Genomic DNA, 13,460 nt, shown 5'->3' with positions numbered 1-13,460 from the left:
GTTACAAATCCACTGAGTGGTAGCATAATCAAGACTGCATTTTACCAGCTTCTTTACAAGAATATCATGGGGCACCTTGTCGAATGCCTTGCTGAAATCAAGGTAGGCTATATCCACTGCATTCCCTTCATCTACCAGGCTTGTAATTCTGTCAAAAAACGAGATCAGGTTAGTCTGACATGACTTATTTTTCAGAAATCCATGGATTGAAAGTAGGGACAACATTTGCCCTCCTCCAGTCTGCCGGGACTTCGCCTGTTCTCCAGGAATTCTCAAAGATGACTGCCAGTGGTTCTGAGATCACATCTGCCAGTTTTTTTTAATACTCTTGGATGCAGTTCATCTGGCCCTGGAGACTTGAATACATCTAAACTAGCCAAGTATTCTTGTACTATCTCCTTAGTTATTCTGGGCTGTGTTTCCTTTGCTGAATCATTTGCTCCAAATTCTTCAGGTCGGGCATTGTTTTCCTTATCGGAGAAGACTGAGGCAAAGAAGGCATTGAGGAGTTCAGCCCTTTCTGTGTCCCCTGTTTGCATTTCACCATCTTCTCCTCTGAGTGACCCCACTGTTTATTTGTTCTTCCTTTTGCTACGGACATACCCATAAAAGCCTTTTTTGTTGCTTTTAACCTCTCTAGCAAGCCTGAGTTCATTCTGTGCTTTAGCTTTTCCGACTTTGTGTCTACACGTGCTGGCTATTTGTTTGAATTCCTCTTTGGTGGTTTCCCCCCTTTTCCATTTTTTGTACACATCCTTTTTAAATCTTAACTCAGTTAAAAGTTCTTTAGATAGCCACCCTGGCTTCTTTAGGCACCTTCCATGTTTCCATCTCATTGGTATTGCCTGAAGTTGTGCTTTTACTATCTCCCTCTTAACAAACTCCCAGCCATCATGAACTCCCTTTCCTTTTAGTATTACTGTCCATGGGATCTCACCCAACACTTCCCTAAGTTTTATGAAGTCGGCTTTCTTAAAGTCAAGAAATTGAGTCCTAGTATGCTTGGCTGCTCCTTTCCGCTGTATAGTAAACTTCAGAAGAGCATGATCACTCGCGCCTAATGATCCTTCCACTTCTACCCCACTAACCAGGTCATCAACATTGGTTAGGACCAGATCTAAAATGGCTGTTCCTCTTGTTGCTTCTCCCACTTTCTGGACAATGAAGTTGTCTGCAAGGCCAGTGAGGAATCTGTTTGACCTTATGCTCTTGGCTGAGTTTGACATCCAACAAATATCTGGGTAATTGAAGTCCCCCATTACTACTATCTCCCTTCCTTTTGCATGCTTGGCCATCTGTTCCAGGAAGGCAACATCTATGTCCTCCGTTTGGCTTGGGGATCTATAGTAAACTCCCACAATGAGGTCTCTGTTATTCTTCTCTCCCTTAATTTTGACCCAAATGCTCACACTTTGGCTTTGAGGTTCTAAATCTTGGATCTCTTCACAGGTATACACATCCCTGACATATAACACCACTCCTCCTCCTTTCTTGTCTGGTCTGTTTCTCTGAAATAGATTGTATCCCTCCATTATTACATTCCAGTCGTGGGACTTATCCCACCAGGTTTCAGTGATACCTATTATGTCATATTTAGTTTGCTGTACCAAGAGCTCAAGCTCATCTTGTTTATTTCCCATGCTTTGCGCATTAGTGTACAGACATTGAAGTCCATTAATCATTTCCCTGTGTCTCTTATTTAAGGATTTTTTCCTCCCACCACTAGGTCTGCGTGCTGTTTGCTCCATTTGGTCTATGACATTTGGATCATCATCTTCATCAATTGATAGACTCCTACCTTCAGGAGCACTGTCTCCCTCCCCCGCATTTGCTGAGATTTTTGGCAAAAACATTCCTCCCAACCGTTGTGAGGTGCAGCCCATCGCTTGCCAGAAGTCCATCTTCAAGAAACTGCAGTCCATGATCTAAGAATCCAAACCGTTCCTGTTTACACCATTTGCGAAGCCAGCTGTTCACTTCCACTATTTTCCCCTCTCTCCCTGGGCCACGTCGTTCAACTGGGAGGACAGATGAGATGACAATTGGTGCATTTAATTGCTTCAATTTCCTGCCCAGAGCCTCGTAGTCTCTTTTGATCTTCTGGAGGCTATTGCTTGCAGTGTCATTGGTTCCCACATAAACCAAGAGGAAGGGGTATTTGTCAGTGGGTTTTATGATTCCTTGCAGTCGTTCACTTACATCTTGGATCTTAGCCCCGGGGAGACAGCACACCTCCCGAGACATCTTGTCAGGCCCACAGATCACTGCTTCTGTTCCCCTCAGTAGGGAATCCCCTATCACCACTACACGCCTCCTCTTAGGTTTGGTCGGGGTTCTTCCGTGAGCTGTCCGTTCCAAGGTCGCCTGCACATTCCCTGAGGACTGACTTTGCTGCTCGTCTTCATATACCTGATCGACTGTAATGAGGGAGAGATCCTCAAATGGAGTCTGTTCTTCGTCTTCCATGCTAGGGGAGAGGACTTCAAAGCGATTGTGTATTTCTAAACAATCAGAGCGAACCCTGGGCCTCCTACTTCTTTGAGTCACGTTTCTCCATATATCTGGCTCCTGTGTTGGTGAACTAGTCTCCTTCTCAGGGGTGTCCCCTGTCTCCTCCTTGGTGGAGACGGTGTTCTCTGTTGCTTCCAAGAAGAGCTCCAGCTCTCTAATTCTTTGGAGCGTAGCTACACGTTCCTCCAGTTGCTGGACTTTGTTTTCTAAGAGGGCAATCAACATGCAATTGCTGCAGGTAAAGCTGCCTGCAACCTTTGGCAAGATGGCAAACATTGCGCAGGAACCGCAGGTGACTGCAGCTGTTCCCTCACCCTCCATCTTGAAAACGTGTCGTTGGGGGTGGCTACAGTAGTCCTCCATCTTAAAAAGAGTGAAGACAGGACAAATAACCCCCCCAAAAAAACTAGGTCTCCCCCAACAAACGTTTGAGACTAGCTCCCCTAAATCTAAAAGATGGATCAAGCTCTGATAAGCTCCTCCCACAGCTAATCACCTGACTCAACAGAAACCCTGCGCCCTCTGACCTTTGCACAGGGAGAGCAGCTAATCAGCCACAAAGAAACACACACACAAGAAACCCCTTTTGCTCCTTCTTCAGCTGCTGCCCTGCAAGCTCATGATAATGTAATAAATTACATTATAATTATAATTTATTATAATTTATAATAAGTTTATTATAATTTATTACATTATAATGATAATGTAATAAACGCAAATCTGCCCTTATTCCCTTATGGCAGGGGTCTGCAACCCGCGGCTCCGGAGCCGCATGTGGCTCTTTTACACCTTTGCCGCGGCTCCGGGGCGGATACTAGCGAGGGGAGGAGGCGCATTGTGTGCCCCGACACTCCCCACTGTGGCAGGCGCTGTACTGGCTGTGACGTCCACATGGGGGCGGTGTGTGCGTTAGTCCCGACGTCACCTTCCCGCCCGCTGTCATACTGGAGATGTCTGGAGATATATTTGTTTTAAATATCGCAATGGTTTTGCGGCTCCCAGGTTTTTTTTCCTTCGGAAACGGGTCCAAGTGGCTCTTTTTGTCTTAAAGGTTGCAGACCCCTGCCTTATGGGGAACACAAGAGCCCTTATAGAGTCCTTTGCAAGTTCTCCATCGGTCGGAGAAAATAACAGAGGCCAAGCAGAGAATATTGAGAAGCAAAGCAGCTCATAAGCCTGATCTTTACTGAATTGTTGCAACAGGGTGCTCCCCTCACACGCAGGAAAGGAGGAGGACCCAGAACAAAGGTGTGCCTGCCCTTATATAGACATTTAAAATTGCCCGCCCTGGAGTCCAAGACCACCCCCAGAACCATCATACATACATCACAGAAGAGGTCTAGCTCAAGACCACCCCCCAGATACATCATACCTACAACAGAAATCTGAGTGTGTTGTTTATCTCCTGTCTGGCAGGTTGCCTGTTAATGGTCACTTGGTTGGATACCCTGGGGAGCCTGGCCAGTCTTTTGTAAGGACAAAAACTTAGTTCCTGAGCCAGGTCACAGGCTCACCCTATTCATACACAGACATACCTTTAAGACAGGATTTGTGAAGGAGGAGACAATGGGGAGGCTTTTCCATTTTCTTTTGACCTTGCAGAGAACTGTTTGAGGTCAATTTGGGAAGGACAAAATGGTTTCAGGACTTTCTGTGGGGTTTCAGACATGTAGTTTATATATCGATGTATGTGCTTGGTTGGTGCATTTATGAACATTATATATATATATAATGTTCATAAATGCACCAACCAAGCATATATATATATATATATATATATATATATGCTTTCGTAGATTTTCACGGGTACAGGAATGTAGGTTTTGGTGTCTTCGGGTGTCTTCCCGTGTAAGAGTTGGGGTGTCTAGGCGACGTTTCGACGAGGTCTCACTCGTCATCTTCAGGCTGGTGCTTTCGGCTTCTTGTTACTAGAACAGAGCAGGATCTCAGTGTTTGAGTTCCTATAAATACTGTTGAGGGGGTGTGGTGTATAGCCTCCAACGTTCTGGGCAGAGAGGAAGTTCCTAGGTTAATGTGCCTTTTCTTCTTTTGTTCATTAATTACTTGAGGGATATCTTGAGTGATTACTTGAGTGATATTCTGAGTACCACTTAGGAGGGTCATTAGGTGTGGATTAGTTGCTAAAGCTTTCGTGTCTTGACCTCTTGACCTTGTAAAGAGTTTTTTTGAGAAGATGGCTGTACTGCACTTAGTTGTGCTCTGGCTTGGCTTCGTGTATAGGGGCGAGCTGTGGTTTTGTGCCCTGTGCCAGCCAGATCTGTGTAGGGATTGCAGGGGGGTGCAGCATCCGGTTCAAACTCCTTCCAGTTCATAGAAACAATAAAGAAGCAAAACCTACATCCCGATGACCTACTTGTGAGCTTCGATGTTGTATCTCTCTTCACACAAGTGCCCATTAATGAAGCCTTGACAGCCATTCAAAACAAATACAATCCCCCCGAATACATCCTGGACCTGACCAACCACTGCCTAACCAACACGTACTTCATCCACAATGGACAAAGATACAAACAGATAGAAGGAGCACCTATGGGATCACCCCTCTCACCGGTCATCGCAAATCTGTACATGGAACACTTTGAAACCAATGCTTTAGACAAGTCAGAACACAAACCCAAACTTTGGCTCAGATATGTTGACGACACCTTTGTAATTTGGCCACACGGGAAGGAAAAACTAGATAGCTTCCTCACACATCTCAACAGCCTACACCCCAAAATACAATTCACTATGGAAATAGAAGCCAACAACCAACTTCCCTTCCTTGACGTCCTAATCTACAAAAAACCTGATGGCTCCCTAGGACACACTATCTACCGGAAAAAAACACACACCAACCGCTACTTACATGCACAATCACACCACCACCCTGCACAAATAAACTCCGTAGCCAAGACTCTCATCTCCAGAACCAAACGCCTGGCTGACAAAGACCACTTGACAACTGAGTTACAGAATCTCTCAAATGTGTTAATCGCCAACGGATACCAGCAAAACAGGGTTACGAAGCTAATCCAAAAAGAAACACCCCCCAAAAACCAAGACACAGAAGAAAACAATGGCATGGCCCTCCTTCCTTATATCAAGGGCACTACAGATAAAATTAGCAAAATCCTCCATAAACACAATATCAAAACAGCCTTTTGCACCAACCAAAAAATAGCCAATATCCTCAGAAACCCAAAAGATAAAATCCAGTTAGAAAACCAAGGGGTCTATGAAATACCCTGCAAAGTCTGCCCAGCCACGTACATTGGACAAACAAACAGACGAATAAATGCACGTATCGCAGAACACAAGAATGCCGTCAAAAAAGAAGAAAAAACTTCCTCTCTTTACCAACACATGAAAGAAACAGGACACGAAATTAATTTTGCAGATTCCAAATTGCTCTTTAACATGGAACATCACCACAAGAGAATAATCATGGAAGCCATCGAGATAGAGAAACACCCTCACAACATGAACAAGCGTGACGACACGTCCCGCCTGCCAGACATCTGGAAATTAGCCCTCCCCACAAAAACCGACACCAGAACCAGAGGCACACAGAACGCCATCTCCAATCAACCACACCAGACCCAAACCCAGACCCTCTCCACAGATAAATTACAGACACCATCCAGTAGCCAAACCATAGTGGCACCTCCGGATGCTGCACCCCCCTGCAATCCCTACACAGATCTGGCTGGCACAGGGCACAAAACCACAGCTCGCCCCTATACACGAAGCCAAGCCAGAGCACAACTAAGTACAGTACAGCCATCTTCTCAAAAAAACTCTTTACAAGGTCAAGAGGTCAAGACACGAAAGCTTTAGCAACTAATCCACACCTAATGACCCTCCTAAGTGGTACTCAGAATATCACTCAAGTAATCACTCAAGATATCCCTCAAGTAATTAATGAACAAAAGAAGAAAAGGCACATTAACCTAGGAACTTCCTCTCTGCCCAGAACGTTGGAGGCTATACACCACACCCCCTCAACAGTATTTATAGGAACTCAAACACTGAGATCCTGCTCTGTTCTAGTAACAAGAAGCCGAAAGCACCAGCCTGAAGATGACGAGTGAGACCTCGTCGAAACGTCGCCTAGACACCCCAACTCTTACACGGGAAGACACCCGAAGACACCAAAACCTACATATATATATATATATATATATATGCTTTCGTAGATTTTCACGGGTACAGGAATGCAGGTTTTGGTGTCTTCGGGTGTCTTCCCGTGTAAGAGTAAAAAAAAACCAAAAACCAAAAAAGAGTAAAAAAAACCAAAAACCAAGACACAGAAGAAAACAATGGCATGGCCCTCCTTCCTTATATCAAGGGCACTACAGATAAAATTAGCAAAATCCTCCTTAAACACAATATCAAAACAGCCTTTTGCACCAACCAAAAAATAGCCAATATCCTCAGAAACCCAAAAGATAAAATCCAGTTAGAAAACCAAGGGGTCTATGAAATACCCTGCAAAGTCTGCCCAGCCACGTACATTGGACAAACAAACAGACGAATAAATGCACGTATCGCAGAACACAAGAATGCCGTCAAAAAAGAAGAAAAAACTTCCTCTCTTTACCAACACATGAAAGAAACAGGACACGAAATTAATTTTGCAGATTCCAAATTGCTCTTTAACATGGAACATCACCACAAGAGAATAATCATGGAAGCCATCGAGATAGAGAAACACCCTCACAACATGAACAAGCGTGACGACACGTCCCGCCTGCCAGACATCTGGAAATTAGCCCTCCCCACAAAAACCGACACCAGAACCAGAGACACACAGAACGCCATCTCCAATCAACCACACCAGACCCAAACCCATACCCTCTCCACAGATAAAGTACAGACACCATCCAGTAGCCAAACCATAGTGGCACCTCCGGATGCTGCACCCCCCTGCAATCCCTACACAGATCTGGCTGGCACAGGGCACAAAACCACAGCTCGCCCCTATACACGAAGCCAAGCCAGAGCACAACTAAGTGCAGTACAGCCATCTTCTCAGAAAAACTCTTCACAAGCTCAAGAGGTCAAGACACGAAAGCTTTAGCAACTAATCCACACCTAATGACCCTCCTAAGTGGTACTCAGAATATCACTCAAGAAATCACTCAAGATATCCCTCAAGTAATTAAGGAACAAAAGAAGAAAAGGCACACTAACCTGGGAACTCCCTCTCTGCCCAGAACGTTGGAGGCTATACACCACACCCCCTCAACAGTATTTATAGGAACTCAAACACTGAGATCCTGCTCTGTTCTAGTAACAAGAAGCCGAAAGCACCAGCCTGAAGATGACGAGTGAGACCTCGTCGAAACGTCGCCTAGACACCCCAACTCTTACACGGGAAGACACCCGAAGACACCAAAACCTACATTCCTGTACCCGTGAAAATCTACGAAAGCAAATATATATATATATATATATATATATATATATATATATATATATGACCTTAATTTTTTTTATTTCGATAATAATTCATTGGTGGAGGGGCTTTGGGATCACAACTCTGCACGAAGGCAGATGTAACCTAAATTAACCTGAGAACTTGAAATGTTTTCCGCAGAGAACTTTCAGCGAAAATTAGGGGAGCCCCCGACACCACCCACTCTTCCTAACCCACTTTCTAGCCCAACCACTACACTGCAATGTGGCAGGCGGAGAGGGGACAGTGCTCCACCAGCCTCCTATCAAGCCCAGAGGGCTGTGTGGTCTAGCGGTTAGAGTGCCAGGATTGCGGAGTCCTGGGTTCAAATCCTGACTCGGCCTTGAAGTTTGCCGAGCGGCTTTGGGACAGTCTCTCATACGCCAACCTTCTGTGTGTGATTTTTTTCGGAGGCCAACTCATTGGGAAAACCGGAAATTCAGTTCGGCTTGTTCTGCTGCCCAGAATCTTTCCTTCCACATCACTCCTTTTGGGTGGCTCCTCTTGTCTGGCCTCCAGCCTAGAGACCACCCAACAAACGCCGTATAAAACAGGCAACCCCCCCAAACATAGCGCCTCTACCTCTGACAGGTTGTAAGCGATATCACTGGTCAAACATGACAAGGAACTGGGTGACCTGCTCTCTCGGTCCAGAAAGCATTTGTTACTCTGGAAGTATTTATTACCCCCTCCTTCCGAGTTGCTTTGAGTTTGGACTCTCAAGTTGTGAAATATACTTGGAGTCGAGAGTGGATTTTGTGCTCTTTATTCAACTCATAGTGGTGAGGAGGAATGGAAGTTCCCCCAATGGGCCCCACTTGTTGGCCAATCAGGTTGTAGATTCACTTCCACCTGGAGCTGGATTGGGTGGCTCCTGTGGACCAATCAGACTGCTGCATTCTGAATCCTATTGTTCTAGGACTAATCAGACTGCTGCCTTTAGGATCCTATTGTTCTAGGACCAACCAGACGGCTGCATTCTGAGTCCTATTGTTCTGGGACCAATCAGACTGCTGCATTTGGTCAGACCTCACCTGGAGTACTGTGTCCAGTTCTGGGCACCCCAGTTCAAGAAGGACACTGACAAACTGGAACGTGTCCAGAGGAGGGCAACCAAAATGGTCAAAGGCCTGGAAACGATGCCTTATGAGGAACGGCTAAGGGAGCTGGGCATGTTTAGCCTGGAGAAGAGGAGGTTAAGGGGTGATATGATAGCCATGTTCAAATATATAAAAGGATGTCACATAGAGGAGGGAGAAAGGTTGTTTTCTGCTGCTCCAGAGAAGCGGACACGGAGCAATGGATCCAAACTACAAGAAAGAAGATTCCACCTAAACATTAGGAAGAACTTCCTGACAGTAAGAGCTGTTGGACAGTGGCATTTGCTGCCAAGGAGTGTGGTGGAGTCTCCTACTTTGGAGGTCTTTAAGCAGAGGCTTGACAACCATATGTCAGGAGTGCTCTGATGGTGTTTCCTGCTTGGCAGGGGGTTGGACTCGATGGCCCTTGTGGTCTCTTCCAACTCTATGATTCTATGATTCGTTCTGAATCCTATTGTTCCAGGACCAAGACTGTTCATGTATACAACTACAGTGGCAACAACCCTTCTAGCCTTCTAGCCTAAAAAATGGAAACAAGAAGAAGTACCAATGAAAGTAAAGTGGCAGATGAAAATGATGGAATTTGCAGAACTTGCGGAGCTGACAGGAAAAATCCAAAACCAGCTGGATCAATTATTCCAAAAGGAATGGAGTAAATTTATATGATACTTGAAAGATCATTGTAAGAAATTAACAACACTAGCAGGGTTATCCGAAGACTTGTAATGAGAAATTTTTTTACCTTTCTATGTTTATTTAAATTTTGAGGTATTTTGTAATGAGTTATATTAGAATCAGAAAACATATAAAATGTTGTGATATAAAGGTTACTTTTGAAAGCCAAGAGGTGGGAGGGAAGGAAGTTGACATGCTCTAAAGAGGCAGGGAGGTAAAGTGGATAATAATGATGTGAATGTATAGGTTTAAATGGAAAATAAATAATAATAATTATTAAAAAAAGAGAGAATGCTTTGGTAAAGACTGTGTATAAGTCCTCCAAATAAATAGATGAAACTCATAATACTCATTAAAAGCAAGGCCAAAACCCAGCTGCGCAAAAGCGAGAGCGCTGCAGGTTCGAAAGAGCTCCTCACCTTTCACGAGCTTCCAGATGTAGATCTCGACATCTTCCGAGGATTCCCGCTCGATCGCAATCTTCCTCAAGTTCTCTTTGGGGTTCTCTGAGGTGGAGGACGGAACGAACATGTAGACCGAGACTTGGCATCTGGTGGTATCGACCCCGCTGTCAGTGGGCGCCTCTTTGTCCTCTAAAAACACACACAAACAGGGAAGTCTTTACCATTGGGCGTAGTGGCGCGGCGAGCCAGGGCACCAAGCCGTGGAGGGCGCCAGGCGGAGAGTCCGGGGAGAGCGGGGAGGTAAGCGAGGTGGAGCAGGGCCTTAGTGCCTGCATGCCTCGGGTGCCCGTCGGAGGCGGGAACACTCCGGATGTTTTCCCGCAGTCCAGAGCTCTCTCCGCCGGCTCCGCAACACACCACCTCCTCGGCTACATGGGGTGTGCTTGCATCTCAAGCTCTGCGCATAATAAACGTGACTCTACCACCGCTCCCCCCCCGTCCACTCTACCTCAAAAGACCCCCGCGCTCGAGGCTACGCGCTCCAACTGCTCCCCCCAGCGCCCCTTCCCTCCTTCCCCTGCTTCTCCACCGCCTTGCACGGAGCCTGTTATAATTCCTGCTCCATGACTGCAGTCATGGGATTGTTGTCTATCACATGACGGTATGTGTTTTGACTCCACAGAGTGGGAAGTGACGGAGACAGGATGTTTGTGTTACTGTGTTCCGTGAAGTGGGACTATTGTCCTTTGTTCTTTCTCTCTTTGCTGTCTAATGCTAGAGAGGGAGCCATGTTGCAGTGCATCGTGTGTGTTTATATGTAAATAAAGGTAGATTAGCCAAAATGCTGAGTTGCTGAGGTCTGTCACACAAGATGTGCAAACTCTGCAGATCCCTAAGTGTGCCGGTTTCTGTTGGCATCGGTCGTTGTGATGACTGAAGAAAGCTTATGAAGCTCCCGAACGATCGACCAGGAGGGAGGGAACATGCCAGTCGGGTATGTGTCTCTGCCAGGGTCCTACTCGAGTGTAGGTTGAACTCCTGACAGCCTGGCTCATCCCACTGCCCACACCACCTCTGCACTCCTTCATATTGTGTTAGGAATTTTATGGTCTTAGATATATGGTAATGTTCATAAGTGTACCAACCAAGCATGTACATAGATCAGCACAGGAAGACCGACCTGGAACCATTTTGATTCCTAAACTGAGCAAATGTTTTTTCTGCAAGGTCAAAGTGGGAAACCTCCCCATTGTCTCTTTCCTCACAAATCCTGTCTTAAGGGCACATTTAAGATACTGTATGAATAGGGTGTGAGCCTGTGACCTGGCCCAGGAACTAAGTATTTATCATTACAAAAGACTGGCCAGGCTCCCCAGGCAATCCAGTCAAGTAACCCGCCAGACAGGAGATAAACAACGACAGGAGAAAAACAACATTCAATTTTCTGTTTTAGACCACCTTTTCTGTGATGTAGGTATGATGTATCTGGGGGGTGGTCTTGATCTACAGGGTGGCAATTTCAAAAGTCTTTATAAGGCCTTGCCCGCCATTGTTCTGGGTTCTTCCTCCTCTCCTGCGTGTGAGGGGAGCACCCTGTTGCAACAGATCAATAAAGATCAAGCTTACTAGCTGCTTTGCTTCTCAATATTCTCTGGTTGGTCTCTGTTATTTTCTCCTACCCATTAGAGAACCTACGTAAGGACTCTATATGGGCTCTTGGATACCCCATAAGGGGAAAAGGGCAATTTTTGTTTACAACAACATGAACCACGTTTCCTTCCCCTGCCCTGTTTCCCCACATAGAGCGCATTGCAGTAGTCCAAGCGAGAGATAACTAGAGCATGCACCACTCTGGCGAGACAGTCCACCAAAGCCTCAGGTCATGGCATGGCCCCAGTTCCAGGACCCAAATGAGTGACACCCCGCTGGCTCCTTCACACACCCATGCCGAGGTGTCATTTACACTCTTCCCGGTTCCCCCTGCATCATTCCTGTTTTCCAACCGCCTGCCATGTTTATCTTTGGCCTGCCAAGGGGCTCACAGAGAGACGTAGTCTGGCCCTCAGGGTGTTTCCTTCACCCGCCACTGGTAATGTTCTGTTTTTGCTTGCGGAGTAATTAATAAATTAAGTTTGGGTTTATTGTGTCTAGTCGAGGTTCTTGGACACCCCAGCCGGCTGTGGCCTCTTCCTTGAGATTTTCTTCCTGGGACAGAGCTATAAATAAGTGGTGTTTAATTCAGAGGTGGCAGCTCTGCATACAAGCAACATGTCCCAAAGTTTCAAAGTCAGGGAACCCTGTGAAATTTCTCCTGGCAGAGATGCGGGAGCCACATTTGCACTCAGTGATTTGTAGACTTCACATAACCGTGGTGTATCCTTGCATTAAAGGTAAAGGTAAAGGTAAAGGTAAAGGGACCCCTGACCATTAGGTCCAGTCGTGATCGACTCTGGGGTTGCTGCGCTCATCTCGCTTTACTGGCCTAGCTCACCCCATCGTGGGGATTCGAACCACCGACCTTCTGATCGGCAAGTCCTAGGCTCTGTGGTTTAACCCACAGTGCCACCCGCATCCCACCCTTTGCATTGGAATGGGCCGATCCATCCACTTTGCGAGCTCCCATATTCTCATTTTTCCCACTTTCCCACTTTCCCACTCTCCACATTTCCATTTTTTAAAAAAATATTTTTTATTAGTTTTCAATTACAATAATCCAATAATAAGCCTCATTATAAAAAGGTAAAGGTAAAGGGACCCCTGACAGTTAAGTCCAGTCGCGAACGACTCTGGGGTTGCGGTGCTCATCTCGCTTTACTGGCCGAGGGAGCTGACATTTGTCCGCAGACAGTTTTTCCGGGTCATGTGGCCAGCATGACTAAGCCACTTCTGGCAAAACCAGGGCAGCACACGGAAACGGCGTTTACCTTCCCGCCGGAGCGGTACCTATTTATCTACTTGCACTTTGACGTGCTTTCGAACTGCTAGGTGGGCAGGAGCTGGGACCAAGCAACGGGAGCTCACCCCATCGCAGGGATTCGAACCGCCAACCTTCTGATCGGCAAGCCCTAGGCTCTGTGGTTTAGACCACAGCGCCACCCGTGGCCCCAGCCTCATTATAACAATGCCAAATCACAATACAACTAATAATACCAAATTAAACAATTTAAGTGGCCCCCTGTGAGCTAGAATTGATGGTTTGATGTTTTGCTTTATTTTTGCGTTCCAAGATCTTACAAATTCCAATTACACTCCAGTCGAAATAGCAATCCTTTCTATCGCAGCTGCAGTTTTAACGACTTCCATTCGTAT

General features: G+C 46.0%; 1 protein-coding gene across 1 annotated transcript in view; it reads right to left on the bottom strand.

Annotated features, from left to right (window-relative positions):
• The window catches only part of CHRDL2 (chordin like 2), a 51,225-nt gene that overhangs the window by 10,752 nt on the left and 27,013 nt on the right, over positions 1 to 13,460 (bottom strand). Inside the window, exon 9 of the mRNA XM_081197424.1 lies at positions 10,167 to 10,340. Within this exon, the coding sequence (XP_081053550.1) occupies positions 10,167 to 10,340 (174 nt within the window). The remainder of the gene's footprint in view (positions 1 to 10,166; positions 10,341 to 13,460) is intronic.

The sequence above is a fragment of the Podarcis bocagei genome (genome assembly GCF_964188305.1).
Source record: "Podarcis bocagei genome assembly, chromosome: 6".
In the NCBI taxonomy this organism is placed as follows: domain Eukaryota; kingdom Metazoa; phylum Chordata; class Lepidosauria; order Squamata; family Lacertidae; genus Podarcis; species Podarcis bocagei.
Note: the sequence above shows the minus strand (reverse complement) of the source record. Positions and strands in the feature narration are given on the sequence as shown.